At 45.5% G+C, this 19,986-nt stretch overlaps 1 protein-coding gene across 3 annotated transcripts in view; it reads left to right on the forward strand.

The window, feature by feature from the left end:
• The window catches only part of GULP1 (GULP PTB domain containing engulfment adaptor 1), a 307,489-nt gene that overhangs the window by 147,311 nt on the left and 140,192 nt on the right, over positions 1-19,986 (forward strand). For all 3 annotated transcript variants that reach the window (XM_060257245.1, XM_060257246.1, XM_060257247.1), the window contains exon 3: positions 1,979-2,040. In XM_060257245.1, the coding sequence (XP_060113228.1) occupies positions 2,013-2,040 (28 nt within the window). In that variant the 5' untranslated portion in view covers positions 1,979-2,012. The remainder of the gene's footprint in view (positions 1-1,978; positions 2,041-19,986) is intronic.

Raw genomic sequence — 19,986 nt, forward strand, 5'->3', positions numbered from 1 at the left:
TGCTGTTTTCCCTGCAGCACACCAGGGGTTTCAGAAAGGACCCTCATTTGTTCATCTCCTACACACACACACACACACACACACTGGGCTTGGTTGTGAAGATCTCAGCTCAGAGGCTTTGAAACTGTGAAGTTGTGCTATTTGTTAGCAAAATGGCCTTTGCCGGGGCCAATCCGTGCTCACTCAACTTGAGCCTTGGCCACTTCTACAGCGTTCTTCAAGGGTGCGTCCATGGCAGACATTTGCAATGCAACCACTTGGGTTTCACCACATGTCTTCATGAGACACTATGCCTTAGATGTTCGGAGGCATCATAGAGCTCAACGGGACAACCTGGTTCTGCAGTCTGTTCTTTCGGCTTGACCGTCATCTCCCACCTCCAGGTAAGCCTAGCTTGCTAATCTCCCGTGGGTGTGAAGCACAAAGAAGATAAACAGGTTGCTTACCTGTAACTGATAATCTTCGAGTGGTCATCTGTGCATTCACACCACCCGCTCTCCTTCCCCTCTGCTGCCAGTCTCCCTTTAAGACTAGTGGCGGTCCGAAGGAACTGGCGGGATTGTCGCGCCTGCTCCTGGAGCATGCACGTTGGGGCTGCTGCGCATGCTCGTGGGAGCTGGCTCGAAAAAAATCCCGGACTTGGTACTGCCGATCGGGGATTGGCACTGGAGCTTCATCTCGTGGGTGTGAATGCACTCGAAGATCATCAGTTACAGGTAAGCAGCCTGTTTTTGCATGTGAAGGAGTGTGGAATCAAACCCAGTTCTCCCAGATAAGAGTCCGCACACTTAACCACTACACCAAACTGGCTCTTAACCACTACACCAAAACTGAGAGCAATGGCCGTGAGCCCTGCTTGGGGTATACTGACACAGTCCCTCAGTCCCATTGTGGCAGAATGCAGCATGTATGAGATAGCAGCTCATGTCTAACAGCGTAGACCCCAGATATGTATATTTCTAGTTCTTCTTCATAAGTACTTGAGACCGTTTGTCACTATTGGGATATTTGGTTTTGGCACAGCAGAGTTCGTACAGTCATAGGAGCGTGATAACTGAGAGCAGTAAACAAATTTCCCAAGGAGCATATTGCAAATAAGGTAAATTTACATTTATTCAAGTAAATCCAGTTCACATTCAGGGTGCTGTCAAAAAGGAGAGAGAGAAGTGTAATCTAAAGAGCACTTTCCCTATCACAAAGGACCTGTTATTCCAGCATCGCATGTATGGGAGTAGGAGGGCATTGTATCTAGAGGAGAGACTTACAGAGAGATGGGTCTCCATGGAAGGCCATGTGAGGTGACAGGGGACAAAGAGAGAGAGGAGGGGCTAGAGGGCAGCTCCCAGTTTAAGACAAAGAGAGGCATCCTGTTCAAGGAGATAACACCTGCACACACTTAGAGGGATGTAACTCTTCCCCACCCCCACCCCCAATGTCTAGCATTGCTGCGTCACTTATTCCAACAGTCACTTGATAAAAGTACGCTTTCTATTATCCTTTGTATGGAAGATCTTATCCAGATGCTTTCGATACTGCAAAATTTGGCACTCAGCTTGATCTTGAATCACCATTGTTAGCATCAATGTTCCCTCTAAACTGTGGAGACTTGTGAGCAAAAACTGCTTTGTGAGCTACCGGCATTAAAATTGTGAGTGAACGACTGGGCTACTGCATAAATTCTGGGGCCGTCCTTCCTGAGCCAGGACAAAAGTGTGTGAGCTGGAGGCTGAAAAACAGTGCACTACCTCACACTAAGCTTAAAGGGAACGCTGGTTAGCATTGCCCATTTGGAGTTGGTCCGTTTTTGCTGTTTTGAGAATGCGGAGTTAATTAACTTTTTTAAAAATAGCACATTTCTATAGAGGTTAATTGTTTCTTTTTTTTAAAAAAAAAGGCTTGTGTTGTTAATAGCTGAAACTTCATGTTGTTTACAAAATCATTGAGCTTTTAACTGTACTTAATGTTTTTTCCCCCCTAGATTAAATTGCACGCACATTGGGTGATTTCTCATCATGAACCGTGCTTTTAGCAGGAAGAAAGGTAAGCGCATTCTGACTTGTTTTGTACGGGAACTGCAAAAAAAGGGGAAGGAGACCCGAGGTAGCGGAGAGGAGGCATGCCTCAAAGTGTTACCAGGTGGAAAATTGATTCATAAAAGGAGGTCACCCCTCCCAGGTGTTTCAAGGGTGGTTTCAAGGGGGCCGGGAAACATTCTGCAGGGAAGAAGAACTATGGGAAAGCACCCTTTCAAAATGAGAGGACCTCTGACTGTTCTTTTAAAAGAAGATTTCTTTGTTGAAAGGCATCTGGCGGTGGGCTTTTATTAATAAACTCTCCCATCTGGCATCAATTTGAGGTTTGCCTATATTATCCCTTCCCTTGTCTGCTCTGTCGGGAAAAGCGGGCATCTTTTTTTATGAATAAAAAGCCTTATATTGCTATAGTACTACAGACAAATTGCGTCAAATCTGGGGGAAAAGATTGCTTTTTAAAATGAGGCCTGTGTTAACAAGAGACTGCAGCTTAAAGTGGAATGTCTGTGTTGAACCCCAGATTCTGTTTCCTTTATTTATAACAACCAGATGGCTTCCAGAAAGGGTGGAATTTCCCTTTTATTATCGCTGTTCATTCTGTCTGTCGTTTCCACTGAAGTACTCCTTAACACTGCTGCATTCTGATTCCATACATTGAAATTAAGCTTGTGTTGAATCCTGCGTTCTGTAGATGCCTAAACTCATGTTTACCGCCTCCCCCCCCCCCAAAAAAAAAACCCGGAGCAGAACAATATCTTTAGATTTTAGCATTTATTACAGTCCAGAGATCAGTCAACAGCAGTTTAACAGCGTGATTTACGTACAAATGTAAAATTAATACGCTGAGATTAAAATTCATGGTTTCGTTGTGCTGTAATTAATTATACATAAAAAACTTGTTTAAAATTTTGGAATCTGCGCTTCCTTTTGGACAAAGTCTTAGCACGGGATTTGTCTACTTCAGAGGAGATCCGCAAGAAGGAGATACGTATGGAATTTATCTGATCTTCTTGGGAATTTGGGCAGAGTAAGAGGTGCGATATGTGGAGTGGATGTCCTTATGTTTCTGTTTGTATGATTCAGCGAGTTGAGCAGATAATCAGTTCTGAGCTGCTTAGAATGCACCTGGGTGTCCGGGCTCAACCTACAAGATTTTCTTTTTGTCTTATAATAGTCAAGTAGCTGGAAAACAATAAACGCCATTCAAGTAAACTGTCGTGCTGTAAGGAAACAAGCCCTTGTTAAAACAAATGCAGCAACAACAGTCATAACATCGGTATTTATCTAGTATGTATTCGGCTGGTCACTGAGGACGTTGGTGATTTGGCTATCTAAAAATGGCTGCCCTGAAAGAAACTGAAAATACTTGGGGGGTTTTAGGCCACTAGATAGCATTTAAATCAGGGGTGTCAAATATGCAGTCCGAGGGCCAAATCAGGCCCCCAAGCAAGTGTCTGTCATCTGCTTCCTTCTCCCTCTCTCTTGCTTCCTTCTGCATAACGGCTTGCTTTGCAAGGCTTGCTCAATCGCACAGGAGCTAAAGAGCAAAACCTCTATTTTCTCCATGGGCTGAGGCTGAAGGGAAGGAGGCAGAACTTGTTTTTCCAGGCTCTCTCAATCGCACAGCAGAGCTACTGAGTCAAGCCTCTCTTCCTTCTATTGGCTGAGGCTCCCCCCCCCCCAGTCCCCTGGGGAAGGAAGGAAAGAGCCAGAGCTTCTACTCCATCCTTAAAAACCTGGTACAATAAACTTTGGAATTTATATATCCTAGCAAAACTTAATGGCAAATTGAAACCATTAAGGGACTCTAACTACCGTTCTGATATAATGACTGTCTGGTTTCCAGTTTTAGAATTCCTACAAGAAAGATCTGAGACACCTACTGTTATAGGAGCTTTTCATTTACTTGTAACAATAAGTTTGACAACAGTGACATGGAAAAAGTATTTGTTTATTAATAGTGTTAAATAATACATAATACAGAACAAATTCAGCCGCCCTGAGCCACTTGTGGGAAGGGCGGGGTATAAATCTTAAATAAATAAATAAATAAATAAAAAATAAGTTTGTATTGCTACATAACAAAATAACCAATAAAAAGTATTGGGAAAAAAAGAAAAAGCCAGAGCTTCCTTTGCCCAGTTCCCAGGATCCCGTGGGAGAAATACAAAGAAAGCACCTTTAAGACCAATGAATGCTAATGTTTTAAGTTTTTAAAGAAATATATATTTAATTATGTTTGTCTGTAAAGTTTATATCTCTGCTACATAATCATAAATAGGAACACACATGACCCAGCCCAACATCGCCCAACCCAACAAAGTCTCATTTTTGTCAGATCCAGCCCACATAACAAATGAGTTCGACACCCCTGATTTAAAGAGATCTCACTCCATTTAAATGCCTTTGGGCTAAACCCTCAGGCATTTAAATGGATTGTGGTCCCTTTAAATGCCTTTGGTGTTCACTTCTGCTGCAGCTTGAAGAAGGCAGTTAAAGGGACCGCATCCCTTTAAACAATGGAGGAAAAGGCACCTTCTTCTGGGGCCCATAGAATTGGTCCAATCTTTTTGAAATTAGAAGGGCTTTTTGAGGAGAGGCTCCAGCAGCTGTGACACAAATTGATTCTCTGTTACACCATATCAGGACCATTGCCTATAACAGTATCCATAGGGTAAAATGGAGGCAGAACAAATTCAGCAAACCCGAATTTTCCATGAAACCCAATACCATTTTGATACTGAAGAAGATGATGTTGATACTGGATTTATATCCCATCCTCAGAGCAGCTCACACTCTCCTTTACCCTCCTCCCACACAACAGACACCCTGTGAGGGAGGCAGGGCTGAGAGAGCTCTCCCAGAAGCTGCCCTTTCAAGGACAACTCTGTGAGAACTATGGCTGACCCAAGGCCATTCCAGCAGCTGCAAGAGGAGCAATGGGGAATCGAACCCGGTTCTCCCAGATAAGAGTCTGCACACTTAACCACTACTCCAAATTGGGATTTGGGAATATTGGGAAATACCAATATTTGGGGGGGGGGCTCAATATACCAGAACCTGAAAAATACCATTTTTTTTATTGTGTACACCCCTCGTCAGTTGTTGTCTTATTCTCAGAGAAGGCAACTCACTGATGACTCACCTGCCCAACACAGAGCAGCTGGTGAGAAAACTCAGTCTGTCCGATCGCTTGTGAATTTCGCTGTGTTTGCAGTTGTAGCATTTTGCTTCCATTAAAAAAAAAAATTAAATGAAGAACGAAACCTTTTGGAAACATCATCTCCCTTCAGCTGTGTATCTTTATGTAGTGGTGACGTTCAGAGCGCAGTCCTTATGTTGTCCATATGGCAAAGATATCTGCTGCAGTCACGGAAATGGCACTCCTGAAAGTTCACATGACTTCACCGTGCAGAGTCAGATTTGGCCAAAGTACAATGGCACACACACACACACACACACAGGCCTCAGATGCAGCAGGAGCTCACAGGAGCACAGCTCCTGAACCTTTCTGGTGGTTCCCCCTCCTCCTCCCCACCTACCTTGTCCATTGAATAGTAAGTGCAGCTGCATAACAATCCCTGGATTAGGAGAGCGGGCAGCCAGCCAGCCAGCCATCAGGGGCTTTGCCACGCTCTCAGCAGCCCTCATTAACCCCTGGAGAAGCCTGTGCCATCCCTTACTCCACTTCTTACGTGATTTGGGGTGGTGGGTGGCTTGCTGGCCTTTTGACTGTGGGGGTGGGGGCAGTCCAGGAGAACCCCGGGCAAGCAAGGCTTGCTTGGACTGGTTAGATCTCTAGTCAGCCCAAGCAGGCCTCGCTTGCCCAGGGCTCTCCTCTCCTGCATTATTGGTGCAATAATAATCATTGGAAGAGGAGGAATTTGCATTATGGTAGGGGCTAGAGCAGGGGTGTCAGACATGTGACCTGGCCTTTCAAGCCCCCGAACAAGTGGCTGTCATCTGTTCTCTTCTCCCTTTCTCTTGCTTCCTTCTGCATCACAGTTTGCTTTGCAAGGCTTGCTCAGTAGCTCAAGAGCGACAAAGCAAAGCCTCTATTTTCTCCGTTGGCTGAGACCTTGAGAAGGAAGGAAAGGTGAAAGAGCTTGCTTTGCCAGGCTCTCTTGATCGCACAGCAGAGCTACTTGAGCCAAGCCTCTCTTCCTTCTATTGGCTGAGGCTCCTCCCCTTCCTGGTTCTCTGGGGAAGGAAGGAAAGAGCCAGAGCTTCCTTTGCCCAGTTCCCTGGATCCCATGGGAGAGATACAAAGAAAACACCTTTAAGAACAACGAGTGCTAATCTTTAATTGTGTTTGTCTGTGTCCTGTATAAAGTTTATATCTCCGCTACCTGGCATTACATTTTGTGACACACATGGCCCCACCCAGCAAGGTCTCATTTATGTCAGATCCGGCCCTCATAGCAAATTTCGACACCCCTGGACTAGAGGATGCAGCACACAATTCTCTGGCCCAATCTCTTGAGGGCTCTAGAGTGGTGAGATTTTTCCTTTTTTGTGATAACTGGTTCATTATATGATGGTGAGGATAGAGAACTGACCGGAGTGGGTCACAGGGACCACATCTGAAATAAAGCAAGTTCAGCTATCTCTGAATCAGCCAAGAACACTTTGTTATAAGAAGAAATAGTCACCAACAGCACAAGCACTTCACTCATATACACTCTGGCCAAGGTTAACCATGCCTCCCTAGCAGGCAACAGTTACTCCTCTTGGCTCACTCCAGAATCCTTCATTTGCATTTCTTTGTCACAAGTTGTTCCATGCCTAGCATCCTGATTGGCCAGTTCTTGCAGGCTTCAGGATCCTGGTTTGCAAGGGGTGCCTGTCTCAAGCTCAGGCAACAAGACCCCAGCACAACACAATACATAACACCATCAGTTACTCCACCTACCCCTGCTTCCAGTTTGCTTCCAGGCTAAATTCAGGGTGCTTTAAAGCCCTGTACAGCCTGAGACCAACATACCTTCAGGACTGCCTTGTTTCACATGAACCTTCCCATTCGCTCTGATCATCTTTGGAAGCCTTGCTTCAGTTGACCTAAGACTGCCAAGGTCCGGGTGGGGGTTCCCCCGTCCAGGAGGTTCCCAACCTGCTGGCCCACATTGGGTTGGCGGGGGGAACCTCCCCCGATGTCACAATGATGTCACCCCGGATGTGACATTATCATGCTGGCGACGTCGCGAAGTGGCCTCTCTAGGTATTTCTGAGAAAATGCTATGGTTTTCCCGGACGCTCTAGCCATTTGGGAGGGGAAACTTTATGGTACAATAGGTACCATAGAATTTCTCCTCCCAAATGACTAGAGCGTCCAGGAAAACGATAACGTTTTCCTGGAAACACCTAGAGCGGCCACGAGCAGCATCAGCGGCACAATGACATCGCTTCTGGCTGACGTCATTGCATTGTGCATGTGAAAATCCCCCACCACAGAATGGCGGGGACTTGGCAACCCTAAGTTGACCCCACCATCTGAGAAGAGACGGGGTCTTCTCAGTAGTGGCACTGCAACTTTGTAACTTTCTCCCTCCCTCCCCCTCTCTCTCCCTCTCTCTCTCCGTGTTTGTGTTTTTCACCAGCCAGTGAATCTCTCTCTCTCTCTCTGGGCATACCCCCATTAATGGTTAGTGGACCTCCTCTCTGGTTCTAGTGTTAAGTGTTTTTAGTGAATTATTTTAAATTTGTTAATGTTTATAAATGTTTATATATTCTTATGGATGCCACCTTGGGCATCTTGACTGGGTAAAAAGGCATCATAAAAGTGACTTACGTAAATGAAATCAAGATAAACATATATTTTTGTAGCTAAGATGAATTTATCAGTGCCAAAGCTAGTATATCTTTGCCTTGCTCTGCTGACTGCAATGCTGATGTAATAAGTCTGACCTGTGGTGTTTTGCTGGGAAAATATTGTGTGTGTTTTATTTCTGTGATTTAATGTGTGTGTGTTTTCTCCAATGTGTTTTGCTGTGGCTTAAAAGTCAGGCCTCCAGAGTAAGAAAGAACGGAGCTGAACGTGTTATGATTGGATGGTGGCTGAACTCGAGGGGGCAAAGTTGACCGGGTTTTTAAAAAGGGGTTTTGTGTAGGAGAAGGGAGTAGAGTGAGTGAAACGCTCGGAGAGAGATCTGTGTTCTTTGTGGAAGTTATTAGCCTAAGTCGCAGGTGAGGAAAAGAAGCCTTTGTGGCGTGGTCTATTGAAGGAACCGTAGAGAAGGGGAACGGCCCTTCCTGTCTGAAAGCTGAGCTGGTGAACCATACAGAGACACTGCTATCCAGCTAAATAAAGCGTATTCATGTTTCAGTGGAAACAGCCATTTTATTGAGATGGATTCAGGTGGGCAGACATGCCGGTCTGAAGCAGTTGGGGGGGAAAAGTTTGATTCCAGTGGCACCTTTAAGACCAACGAAGATTTAATTCTAGGTATAAGCTTTTGAGTGCATGGACACCAACCAAGTTTAATTCCGGTTATAAGCCCACGAAAGCTTATACCCAGAGTTAAACTTGGTTGGTCTTAAAGGCACCATTGGACTCAAACTGTGATTCTTTTATGGAGAGTAAAGGGTGTGCTTTTTCTTCAGAGCCATCCCCACATGATGACCATTCTGTCAGTACACCACAAACAACTCAGCCATCTTGTTCTTTGGGTCCAATTAAGAATCCTAAACTGGGCTTTTTTTTTTTTTTTGTAGCAGGAACTCCTTACCATATCAGGCCATTCCCCCCTGAAGTAGCCAATCCTCCTGGAACTTACAATAGGCCCTGGATTAAGAGCCCTGGAAGCTCTTGGAGGATTGGCTATAGCAGGAGAGTGTGGCCTAATATGCAAAGGAGTTCCTGCTACCAACAAAACCTTGTTTGAGATCCAGTTTGGTGTAGTGGTTAAGTGTGTGGACTCTTATCTTAGATTCCCCACTCCTCCGCTTGCACCTGCTGGAATGGCTTTGGGTTGGCCATAGCTCTTGTAGGAGTTGTCCTTGAAAGGGCAGCTGCTGGGAAAGCTCTCTCAGCCCCACCCACCTCACAGGGTGTCTGTTGTGGGGGAAGAAGATAGAGGATATTGTAAGCCGCTCTGAGTGTCTGATTCAGAGAGAAGGGAAAGGAAAGGTCCCCTGCGCAAGCACCAGTCGTTTCCAACTCTGGGGCGACATTGCTTTCACAACATTTTCACGGCAGACTTTTTACGGGATGGTTTGCCATTGCCTTCCCCAGTCATCTACACTTTCCCCCCAGTGAGCTGGGGACTCATTTTAGAGACCTCAGAAGGATGGAAGGCTGAGTCAACCTCGAGCCGGCTACCTGAAAACCCAGCTTCCACTGGGAATTGAACTCAGGTCGTGAGCAGAGCTTAGGACTGCAGTACTGCAGCTTTAACACTCTGCGGCATGGGGCTCTTTTTCAGAGAGAAGGGAGGGGTATAAATCTGCAATTCTTCTTCCTCCTCCTCTTCTTCCTCCTCCTCCTCTTCTTCTTCTTCCTCTTCCTCCTCCTCCTAAGGCAAGAGTCTTTGGTGGCAGCAAAAATAAATAGGGAACACTACAGAGAGGAAGCTTTTCAGGGGTTACATATAAGGAGTCTCAGAAAAGAGCAAAAACTTATGGCCCATTTTATAAAATGGCCCATTTTATAAAAGTGACTCCCCCGCCAACAGAAGGCCGCTGCCGCTTGCACAAAGGGGTTCATTGTTTCTACAGATGTCTTCTTCCCACTGCACCCGACCCATGCCTTTCCTAATAGGAACTTTGACCTTTCAGGAACAGGTTTTTGGGTAGTGCGGGGCCTGCAGGATGGTGGGGGAGTGGAAAAAGTCTGTTCCGTGAGCAGAGCCTGCATAAGTGCTTAGAAACTCCACACACACACACTCAGCTTCCCTTTTGTGTCTGCTCTTTCTACAGTGAAAATTCAGAACAGCAACAGAACTGTGTGGGCGCGTTTGTTACACAATTCCACGCTGCCGAGTCCGTATACTACTGCAAAAGCCACCCACGGTTTTTGGGAGATGGCAGGAAAGTTAAACACAAATTGTGTGTAGTAGCTGCATCAGTCCAAAACAAAAGCCACGTAGTAGCTTTGATCGGGACTAGACTAGGGTGACCAGATGTCCTCTTTTTAGAAGACATGTCCTCTTTTAGGGTCTTTTTAAAAAGACGGATGAAAATGTCCTCTTTTGGAGTTGGAAGGTTAGGAATATTCCTAAATAGAAGCAATTAAAACATTTTAAAAGGTCAAGGTCGTCCCATGTGCAAGCACCAGTCGTTTTCAACTCTGAATGTTACTTTCATGTTTTCACAGCAGACTTTTTACGGGGTGGTTTGCCATTGCCTTCCCCAGTCATCTACACTTCCTCCCCCCCAGCGAGCTGGGGACTCATTTTACCGACCTCAGAAGGATGGAAGGTTGAGTCAACCTGGAGCCGGCTACCTGAACCAGCTTCCGCTGGGATCAAACTCAGGTTGTGAGCAGAGGGCTCCGACTGCTTTACCACTCTGTGCCACAGGGCTCTTTTAGTAGCAGTTACCACAGTTTAAATAGGAGAGATCTTCAGGCTTCATTTTGGGCAGGAGCTCACAGGAGCGGAACACCAGAAACTCTAAATTTTATTGTGCTTTTTCTTTCTCTCCCTCCCCACCCCCATTGTTCAACCCCCCCTCTGAGAATTTTGTTGAACTCTAAGATTTGACAAACTTTCTAATATTTCCTCCACAAAAAATGGGAAAATAACCAAAGGGAGGAAGTTTGGTGTGGTGTGGTGGTGAAGTGCGCGGACTTTTATCTGGGAGAACCGGGTTTGATTCCCCACTCCTCCACTTGCACCTGCTGGAATGGCCTTGGGTCAGCCATAGCTCTGGCAGAAGTTGTCCTTGGAAAGCCAGTCTGGGGTAGTGGTTAAGTGTGTGGACTCTTATCTGGAAGAACCAGGTTTGATTCCCCACTCCTCCACTTGCAGCTTCTGGCATGGTCTTGGGTTAGCCATAGCTCCAGCAGGAGTTGTCCTTGGAAAGCCAGTCTGGGGTAGTGGTTAAGTGTGTGGACTCTTATCTGGGAGAACCAGGTTTGATTCCCCACTCCTCCACTTGCAGCTGCTGGAATGGCCTTGGGTCAGCCATAGCTCTCGCAGGAGTTGTCCTTGAAAGCGCAGCTGCTGTGAGAGCCCTCTCAGCCCCACGCACCTCACAGGGTGTCTGTTGTGGGGGAGGAAGGGAAAGGAGATTGTAGGTCACTCTGAGACCCTGATTCAGAGAGAAGGGCGGGGTATAAATCTGCAATTCTTCTCTTCTTAAAACATATAATCGTCCTCATGACACTGTGGCCACGTAACAGAAAGTCATTTAAAAAGTATGCTGAGAGGAAGGTTTTATGATGACCATTCTAATTCCAGAAGCACTTTCAGGTAGATGCTGAGGGGATAGAGGTTAGCTCACCTTCCGGTGATGGCAGGGGTGTGGGGCACATGCAAGTGAGTTGTACTAATGAGCTCCAGCACCTTTTCTTCCTCCAAAGTGACCCCTGGGGATCTTTAAAATGAGATTGGTCGTAGTGATCACTTATTCGAAGTAGTCAGTTGGGAAATACATCCTCTTTTTGCTTTCCAGTAATCCCAGACTAGCAAAAATAATGCAAAGCCACGTGCAGGCATTCAGGTTCCCCATAATCCTTCAAGCTGGATGTTAAGAAGCGTATGTGTGGGGGAGTATCTCTCAGCGCAGGATGTTAAGGCATTTCCTTGTAACCGGCCTTCGTGAAAGGCTGAGCCCGGGGTGCAGATTATAAACGGTGCTCGTGTCAGATTGCATTTAGGCCCTTCTTTGAGGAAGAAGCAGAAGCAGAAGGATCCAGTTTGGTGTAGTGGCTAAGCGCGTGGACTCTTATCTGGGAGAACAGGGTTTGATTCCTCACTCCTCGCTGCTGGAATGGCCTCGGGTCAGCCACAGCTCTCGTAGGAGTTGTCCTTGAAAGGGCAGCTTCTGGGAGAGCTCTCTCAAGCCCACCTACCTCACAGGGTGTCTGTTGTGGGTGTCGAAGAGATTGTGATCTGGTCTGAGACTCTGAGGTTCAGATTGGAGGGTGTGGTATTTCCCCAAGCTAAAGAGCTCTAACCTCCTTAACCTTTCTTCATAGGGAAAGTGTTCCATTCCCTTGTTTTATTTGCCACTTTACAATACTGTATCTTTATGTCATTTATGTCTAATTTATGTCAGATCCAGCCCTGCAGGGGTGTCAAGCTCATGAAGGCCTGATCTGACAAAAATGAGACCTTGTATGGCTGGGCCATGTGTGTCATAAAATGTAATGCCAATGGAGATATGCGCTTAATAAAGGACACAGACTAACACAATTAAAGATCTTTTAAAAACTTACAATATACTTAAAACATTCGTGCTCGTGGTCTTAAACGTGCTTTCTTTGTATCTCTCCCATGGGATCCCAAGCTCTGGCTCTTTCCCACCTTCCCCAGGGGACCAAGAGGAGGAGGGGGAGCCTTAGCCAATAGAAGAAAGAGAGGCTTGGCTTAAGTAGCTCTGCTGTGTGATTGAGAGAGCCTGGCAAAGCATACTCTTTCCCCCCCTTCCTTCCCAAGGGAAGGGCCTCAGCCAATTGAGAAAACAGAGGATTTGCTCTGTAGCTCCTGTGTGATAGAGCTTGAAAAGCAAGCCGTGATGCAGAAGGAAGTAAAAGAGAGGGAGAAGAAAGCAGACAACAGCCAGTTGCTTGGAGGCCTAATAGGAGTCCTCTGAGGGCCTGTTTCGGTCCCCGGGCTGCATGTTTGACATCCATGGTCTAGAGTACCCTGGTAAGTGCTTGTCCGGCCACTGCTTAAATGCTGCCAGTGAAGGGGAGCTCACCACCTCCCCGGGTAGTTGATTCCACTGTTGAACAACCCTTGCTGTCAGATTTTTCCCCCAGATATTCAGATGGTACCTCCCCTCCCTTAATTTAAACCCATTCTTGCGAGTCCTCTCCTCTGCCGCCAACAGGAACAGTTCCCCGCCCTCCTCTAAGGGACAGCCCTTCACATACTTCAGGAGAGCAGTCATCATGTCCCTCCTCATAGTTACGCATTCCTTTGAAGAAGCCTTTTGGCAAAACATGTAGGCAATTTTTTTGCTGCGTAATAAAATATGTTTCTTTCAGCCTTGGCCTCATTTTTATATTCATGTGGAAGTTGCCATCGTTTCCTTATTAAATCCAAAACTCCCCCCTGTAATTCAAAACCTCTGACAAGGAAGAATTGATTGAAGAAGTGGAAATAGCGAGCACGCTGGGCAGTAGTGACCATGTGATTTTGGAATTTGCAGTCTTAGGGAAGGGAAAAGCTATACGTAGTCAGACTTATAGGTTGGACTTCAGAAAGGCAAACTTTGATAAATTTAGAAATATGCTGGGTAAAATCCCATGATCAGAGATACTTAGGTAAAAGGGGATTCAGGAGGGGTGGGAGTTTCTTAAAAGCAAAATACTGAAAGCGCAATCGCAGACGATTCCTATGAGAATAAAAAATGGAAAAAGCCTAAAGAAGTGGAAGTGGCTCCATAAACAGCTCTCTAAAGACTTGAGAAATAAAAAAGACTCCTTTAGGAATTGGAAGGAGGGCGTTATAACCAAGGATGAAAACGGAAATTGTAACAGGTAATGAAGAGAGGGCGGAACTGTTCAATTCCTACTTTTCCTCACTCTTCTCTTCTGAGGGAAATGGTGCTCAGCATGGCAAAAACAGAACATATAAGAAGGGTATGAAGTTCCAACCTAGGATCAGCATAGGGGTAGTACATAAACACCTAGTTTCTTTAAATGAAACTAAGTCCTCAGGGCCAGATGAATTGCATCCAAGGGTTCTAAAATAGCTTGCTGATGTAATTTCTGAGCCTCTGGCTATTATTTTTGAGAATTCTTGGAGAACAGGAGAGGTGCCGGAAGATTGGAGACGGGCGAATGTTGTCCCCATCTTCAAGAAGGGGAAAAAAGAAGATCCGGGTAACTACCAACCCATCAGCTTGACATCTATACCTGGAAAAGTTTTGGAACAAATCATCAAACAGTCAGTCCTGGAACATTTAGAAAGAATGGATGTGATTATCAAGAGCCAGCATGGTTTTCTCAAGAACAAGTCATGTCAGACTAACCTGATCTCTTGGTTTTTGAGAAAGTGACTACCTTGCTGGATCAGGGGAATGCTGTAGACATTGTTTATCTTGATTTCAGTAAGGCTTTTGATAAAGTTCCACATACTATCCTTGTTGACAAGTTGGTAAAATGTGGTTTGGATCCTGTTACCATTAGGTGAAACTGTAACTGGTTAACAGATTACACCCAAAGAGTGCTTTTGAATGGTTCCTTATCCGCTTGGAGAGAAGTGACAAGTGGAGTGCCTCAAGGATCTGTCCTGGGACCCGTATTGTTCAACATCTTTATAAATGATTTGGATGAAGGAATTTATTTATTTTATTTACATTAAACTTTTATCCCTCCCTCTCTGCAAGCGGACTCAGGGCGGCTTACAACATTCGTTTACACGATTTAAAACAATGTCAATATAATCTATAAAAACATTAATACAATTAAAATTTAAAAACTATTTCACAGTGCTGTACCATTACTATGTTGGCAGTTCTGCTTTCCAGACGGTTGGTCACCGGAAACTCTAGCCGATGTCCGGTGGCAGCTCTCTCTCAGTTTAAGCATCGAAGGCCTGTCGAAACAATTCAGTCTTACAGGCCCTGCGGAATGCAGGAAGGAATGCAGGAATAGAGGGAATGCTTATTAAATTTGCAGATGATACTAAATTGGGAGGAGCTGCAAACACAGAGGAAGACAGAAACAGGATACAGGCTGGAAAACTGGGCTAAAATCAATAAAATTAATTTTAACAGGTATAAATGTAAAGTTCTGCATTTAGGTAGGAAAAATCCAATGCATGGTTATAGGACGGGGGAGACTTGTCTTAGCAGTAGTATGTGCAAAAAAGGATCTATGGGTCTTAGTGGATCATACGTTGAACATGAGTCAACAGTGTGATGTGGAGGCTAAAAAGGCAAATGCAATTTTGGGCTGTATCTACAGAAGTCTAGTGTCCAGATCACGTGAAGTGATGGTATCGCTTTGCTCTGCTCTGGTAAGACTTCACCTGGAGTATTGTGTTCAGTTTTGGCACCACATTTTAAGAAGGATCTAGACAAGTTGGAACGGGTCCAGAAGAGGGCAACAAAGATGGTGGGGAGAGACCAAGTCCTATGAGGAAAGGTTGAAGGAGCTGAGAATGTTTAGCCTGGAGTGGAGGCAACTGAGAGGTGATATGATCACCATCTTCAAGTACTTGAAGGTCTGTCATATAGAGGATGGCGTGGAATTGTTTTCCGTGGCCCCGGAAGGTAGGACCAGAACCAATGGGTTGAAATTATATCAAAAGAGTTTCCGGCTCAACATTAGGAAGAACTTCCTGACCGTTAGAGCGATTCCTCAATGGAACAGGCTTCCTTGGGAGGTGGTGGGCTCTCCTTCCTTGGAGGTTTTTAAACAGAGGCTGGATGGCCATCTGACAGCAATGAAGATCTTGTGAATTTAGGGGGAAGTGTTTGTGAATTTCCTACATTGTGCAGGGGGTTGGACTAGATGACCCTAGAAGTCCCTTCCAACTCTGTGATTCTATGACAAGATATCACTGGGGAGCTTGCTATATGATAGTCATTCTGCTTTGAAAACGGCTCGTTTTGCCAATAGATAAAAGATTATAGGGCCCATAACAGTGGCAAAGAACAATTTTTTTAAGGCTTGGGAGTAGGCCAAGCCTATGCATAATGTAATGGATCGTGCTGAACACGGACAATGCACCATGTACAACACCACACCAAGGTTCACTTAAATCTCTTGAGTTTTGCTTCTCCTCCAGAAATACATAGAATACATAGAATCATAGAGTTGGAAGGGACCTCCAGGGTCATCTAGTCCAACCCCTAGCACAATGCAGAAAACCCACAAATACCTACCCCAAATTCACAGGATTTTCATCGCTGTCAGATGGCTATCTAGCCTCTGTTGAAAAACCTCCAAGGAAGGAGAGCCCACCACCTCCTGAGGAAGCCTGCTCCACTGAGGAACCGCTCTAATGGTCAGGAAGTTCTTAATGTTGAGCCAGAAACTCTTTTGATTTAATTTTAACCCACTGGTTCTGCTCCTACCTTTTGGGGCTCAGACAACAGAAAATGCAAAGGGAAGGGGCTGCTAAGCATCAAACAAGTCATCACTTGCGGTTGATTGATAGCCGCTGGTCTGATAGATTGTAAGGTGCTCATAGAGGCAATGCAGGGTACCTCAATGGACACTGAGGAATGCCCCAATTTCAAAATGCTGGCATATTAATGAATGCCAACGTTTTGCATGACTCGAAGTATCTGTATTCTTGGGAAATGTGTCCCGTAAGCACACATGCCTGAGGAAGCCTTTGGGAAACGGCATGGTTTTGCTAGCTACTCTGTCGCAAGAATTTTGTATGCGGAGATCACTTCAATAATTGCAAAAAAGTTTACTCCAGCAAAAGAAAAGGAACAGGAGTTCCCCAAAATTGACAACCTGGTTTCTGGATCGTCTGCATTGGAAGCCATTCTAGTCGGGTCTGCAAAGAATTACATGTAAAAAGTATATGGGAATGTTCGCTTTCTAGTTGGGTCTGCAAAGAATTACATGTAAAAAGTATATGAGAATGTTCTTCACTATGAGTTTTGTTATATCACTGTCTACTGAAGAAGAAGAATTGCAGATTTATACCCCGCCCTTCTCTCTGAATCAGAGACTCAGAGCGGCTTACAATCTCCTATATCTTCTCCCCTCACAACAGACACCCTGTGAGGTGGGTGGGGCTGAGAGCTCTCTCCCAGAAGCTGCCCTTTCAAGGACAGAGGAGCTTACAATCTCCTAACTCTTCTCCCCTCCACAACAGACACCCTGTGAGGTGGGTGGGGCAGGAGAGGGCTCTCACAGAAGCTGCTCTTTCAAGGACAACTTCTGCCAGAGCTATGGCTAACTCAAGGCCATTCCAGCAGGTTTTTGATACTGCTTTTTTTATATTTACTCTACTATATTATCTGATGTATAGCCTTTGGGACTGTGAGCATTTTTGCTTCTCTGATTTCAGAGAAGACATTAATTCCTGAGAATGGAGCAATAAATCCTTCAGAGTTCAGACTGAGAGGAGATGAGTTTTCTTTATGGAGACAAATAGGCAGGGTAGAGGTGATTGTTGGCCCACCGGGCAGGAAGGGGCAGGACAGATGGGTATTCGGATAGTTTGAGGTGGGCCCTAAAAGGCTGAGGGCACACGCTTGGAGATGACTGGAGAGAGGATGTAACGGGGACTTCATTTCAGGATAGGTCAAAGTAAAAACTCCTTTCAAATGGGGTAGGAAGGGTTAAAAAGGGGTGCAAGTCAAGAATCAAGGAAGAAGAGAAACGGGAGTGGAGTCTGAGTTGGCCAGCCTCTATTTTCAGACTTCAGAATTTTCAGACACTAGTTTTAAGACCCCTCCCCAAAGGGAAATGATTACTTCTTACTGTGCCTCTTTAACCCACAGAATTTAGTGCTGTGGGACTTTGGCTCTTTGTATAAATGGCTTTTAAGGATGGCTAGTTCTTTGGTTTTTTTAGTTAGCAACTAACGAAGGTGCTGGTCACTACCTTTAAAGCCCTATATGGCCAGGGTCCTACATACCTCAGGGACCGCCTTTCCCTGCACATGCCCCAGCGAGCACTTCAGTCCGGGTCTCAAAACCTGTTGACAGTCCCCAGCATCAAAGAAGCGAGGCTCAAAACAACGAGAGCCAGGGCCTTTTCCGTTGCTTCCCCATCGCTGGTGGAATAAGTTGCCGGAGGAGGTTAGGGCCCTGCGAGAACTTTCACAGTTCCGCAGGGCCTGCAAAACGGCACTCTTCCGCCAGGCATTTACATGATGGTAACGACTGCAGCAACGGGACTAGCCCATAAGAACACCACCAATGGCCTATCCTACGTTATGGCGATCCTGAGACCTCTGAGTACAGCTAACCACCAGAATTCATTCGCTGCCTGAAACTATTATAGTAGCACACGCAAAATGTTTTAACCAATTGTTTTGATGTTTTTGCTGTTGTTTATTTTACCGGTCACACTAATGCGCTTGCGTCGACCCTCGGTTTGTGAGCCGCTCTGAGCCTGCCTTCGGCGGGGAGGGCGGGACATAAATTAAATAAATAAATAAAATAAACAGTCACAACGGTTGTGCTCAGGATCTGACCTTGGCGGGTGAGAGCAGCGATGCTGCTGCACTGTAGCTTCCGCTTTGGCTTTGCTTTGGTTGCGGCGTAAACTGTGGGCTGAAATTCATTCTGCTCTTCCTTGGTTCCCGAAATTAAAACTCGGCCACACCTTCTGGTTCTGTCTTCTTGCACTCTGGCGTGTGTAGTGAAGACAGCCGTCATCGTAAGAAGACCGACGTTCACGGCTAAGTCAGTTCCCTCAAAGAAGAGCTTGCTTTTCCAGCATCTGGAGGAAACGCGGCTGTATCAACAAGCAATAATTGCTTCCTGGTGTTCTGAGTGTTGCGAGATGGGTGAAATGCACAGGAACGTCCAACAAGACGGCCTTTGATATATGAGCCTGCAGCAGTGACCCAATGTGAAAAATCAGAGTCCTGTGGAAAACCTGAGCCATGCGGAGCTCAACCTGCAAGTTAGAGCTCTAAATATAATCTACTTGGGGCTTGTTTTGTAGCAGGAACTCCTTTGCATATTAGGCCACACACCCCCTGATGTAGCCAATCCTCCAAGAGCTTAAAGCAGGCCCTGTATGAAGAGCCCTGTAAGCTCTTGGAGGATTGGCTACATCAGGGGGGGTGACCTAATATGCAAAGGAGTTCCTGCTACAAAAAAGTCCTGAATCTATTAAAGTAATTGCCTATGAAAATGAAAAGGGGTTGAAAAGTTCCCTCACAATTTCAGAGGGTAGCCACATTGGGCTCCAATAGAACAAATAAATTTGTGTCCAGTAGTGCCTTAAAGACCAATAATACTTTTCAAGGTGTATATCAGGAGTGTCAAACATGTGGCCCGGGGGTCGAAACAGGCCCTCAGAGGGCTCCTATCAGCCCCCTGAGCAACTGGCTGTCATCTGCTTCCTTCTCCTTCTCTCTTGCTTCCTTCTGCATCACAGCTTGCTTTGCAAGGCTTGCTCAGTCGCGCAGAAGCTACAGAGCAAAACCTCGATTTTCTCCAGAGTTTGAGACTCTTCCCCCTCCTGCCCCCTGGGGAGGGAGGGAAAGAGCCAGAGCTTCCTGTGCCCAGTTCCCTGGATCCCATGGGAGAAATACAAAGAAAGCACCTTTAAGACCAACAAGTGCTAATGTTTTAAGCATGTTTTATTTTAAGGTTTTAAAAAAAAAATTAGTTGAGTTTTTCTGTGTCCTTTAAAAAGTTTATATCTCTGCTACCTAATCTTAAATAGGTACACACGTGGCCTGGCCCTACAAGTTCTCATTTATGTCAGATCCGACCCTCATAATAATTGAGTTCGACACCCTGGTGTATATGATTGATAGATGAGCACCTTTCTGAAGTGGAGAAGGGTTCCATGTGAGCACCACCTGTACATGAGCAATTTTGTGGAGATGCCAGAAGACAAAAGTTTTAATGCTCAGAACTGATGCCTGACATAAGGACTCCTCAGGAGAAAGCAGTTGAACGCCCTGATAAGAAAATTGTCAATTTCTGTCAATGGTAGACTCTTTCTTGGGCCTGAGGGGATGCAAATCAATCAAGAGAGAAGATTGAAAGAGGAGGTGTGGGCTTACTACATCACTCTGTTTATCTAGTGAATTGTGCCCCTGGGCTTCCAGTAGTAATGTGGGTTGCTTATATCCACTTCCTGAGAATCAGAGCATCGCTTTTTTTAAAAAAAAGAGACTAAGATGCT

Source organism: Heteronotia binoei, chromosome 16, assembly GCF_032191835.1.
Source record: "Heteronotia binoei isolate CCM8104 ecotype False Entrance Well chromosome 16, APGP_CSIRO_Hbin_v1, whole genome shotgun sequence".
NCBI classification, from domain to species: Eukaryota; Metazoa; Chordata; class Lepidosauria; order Squamata; family Gekkonidae; genus Heteronotia; species Heteronotia binoei.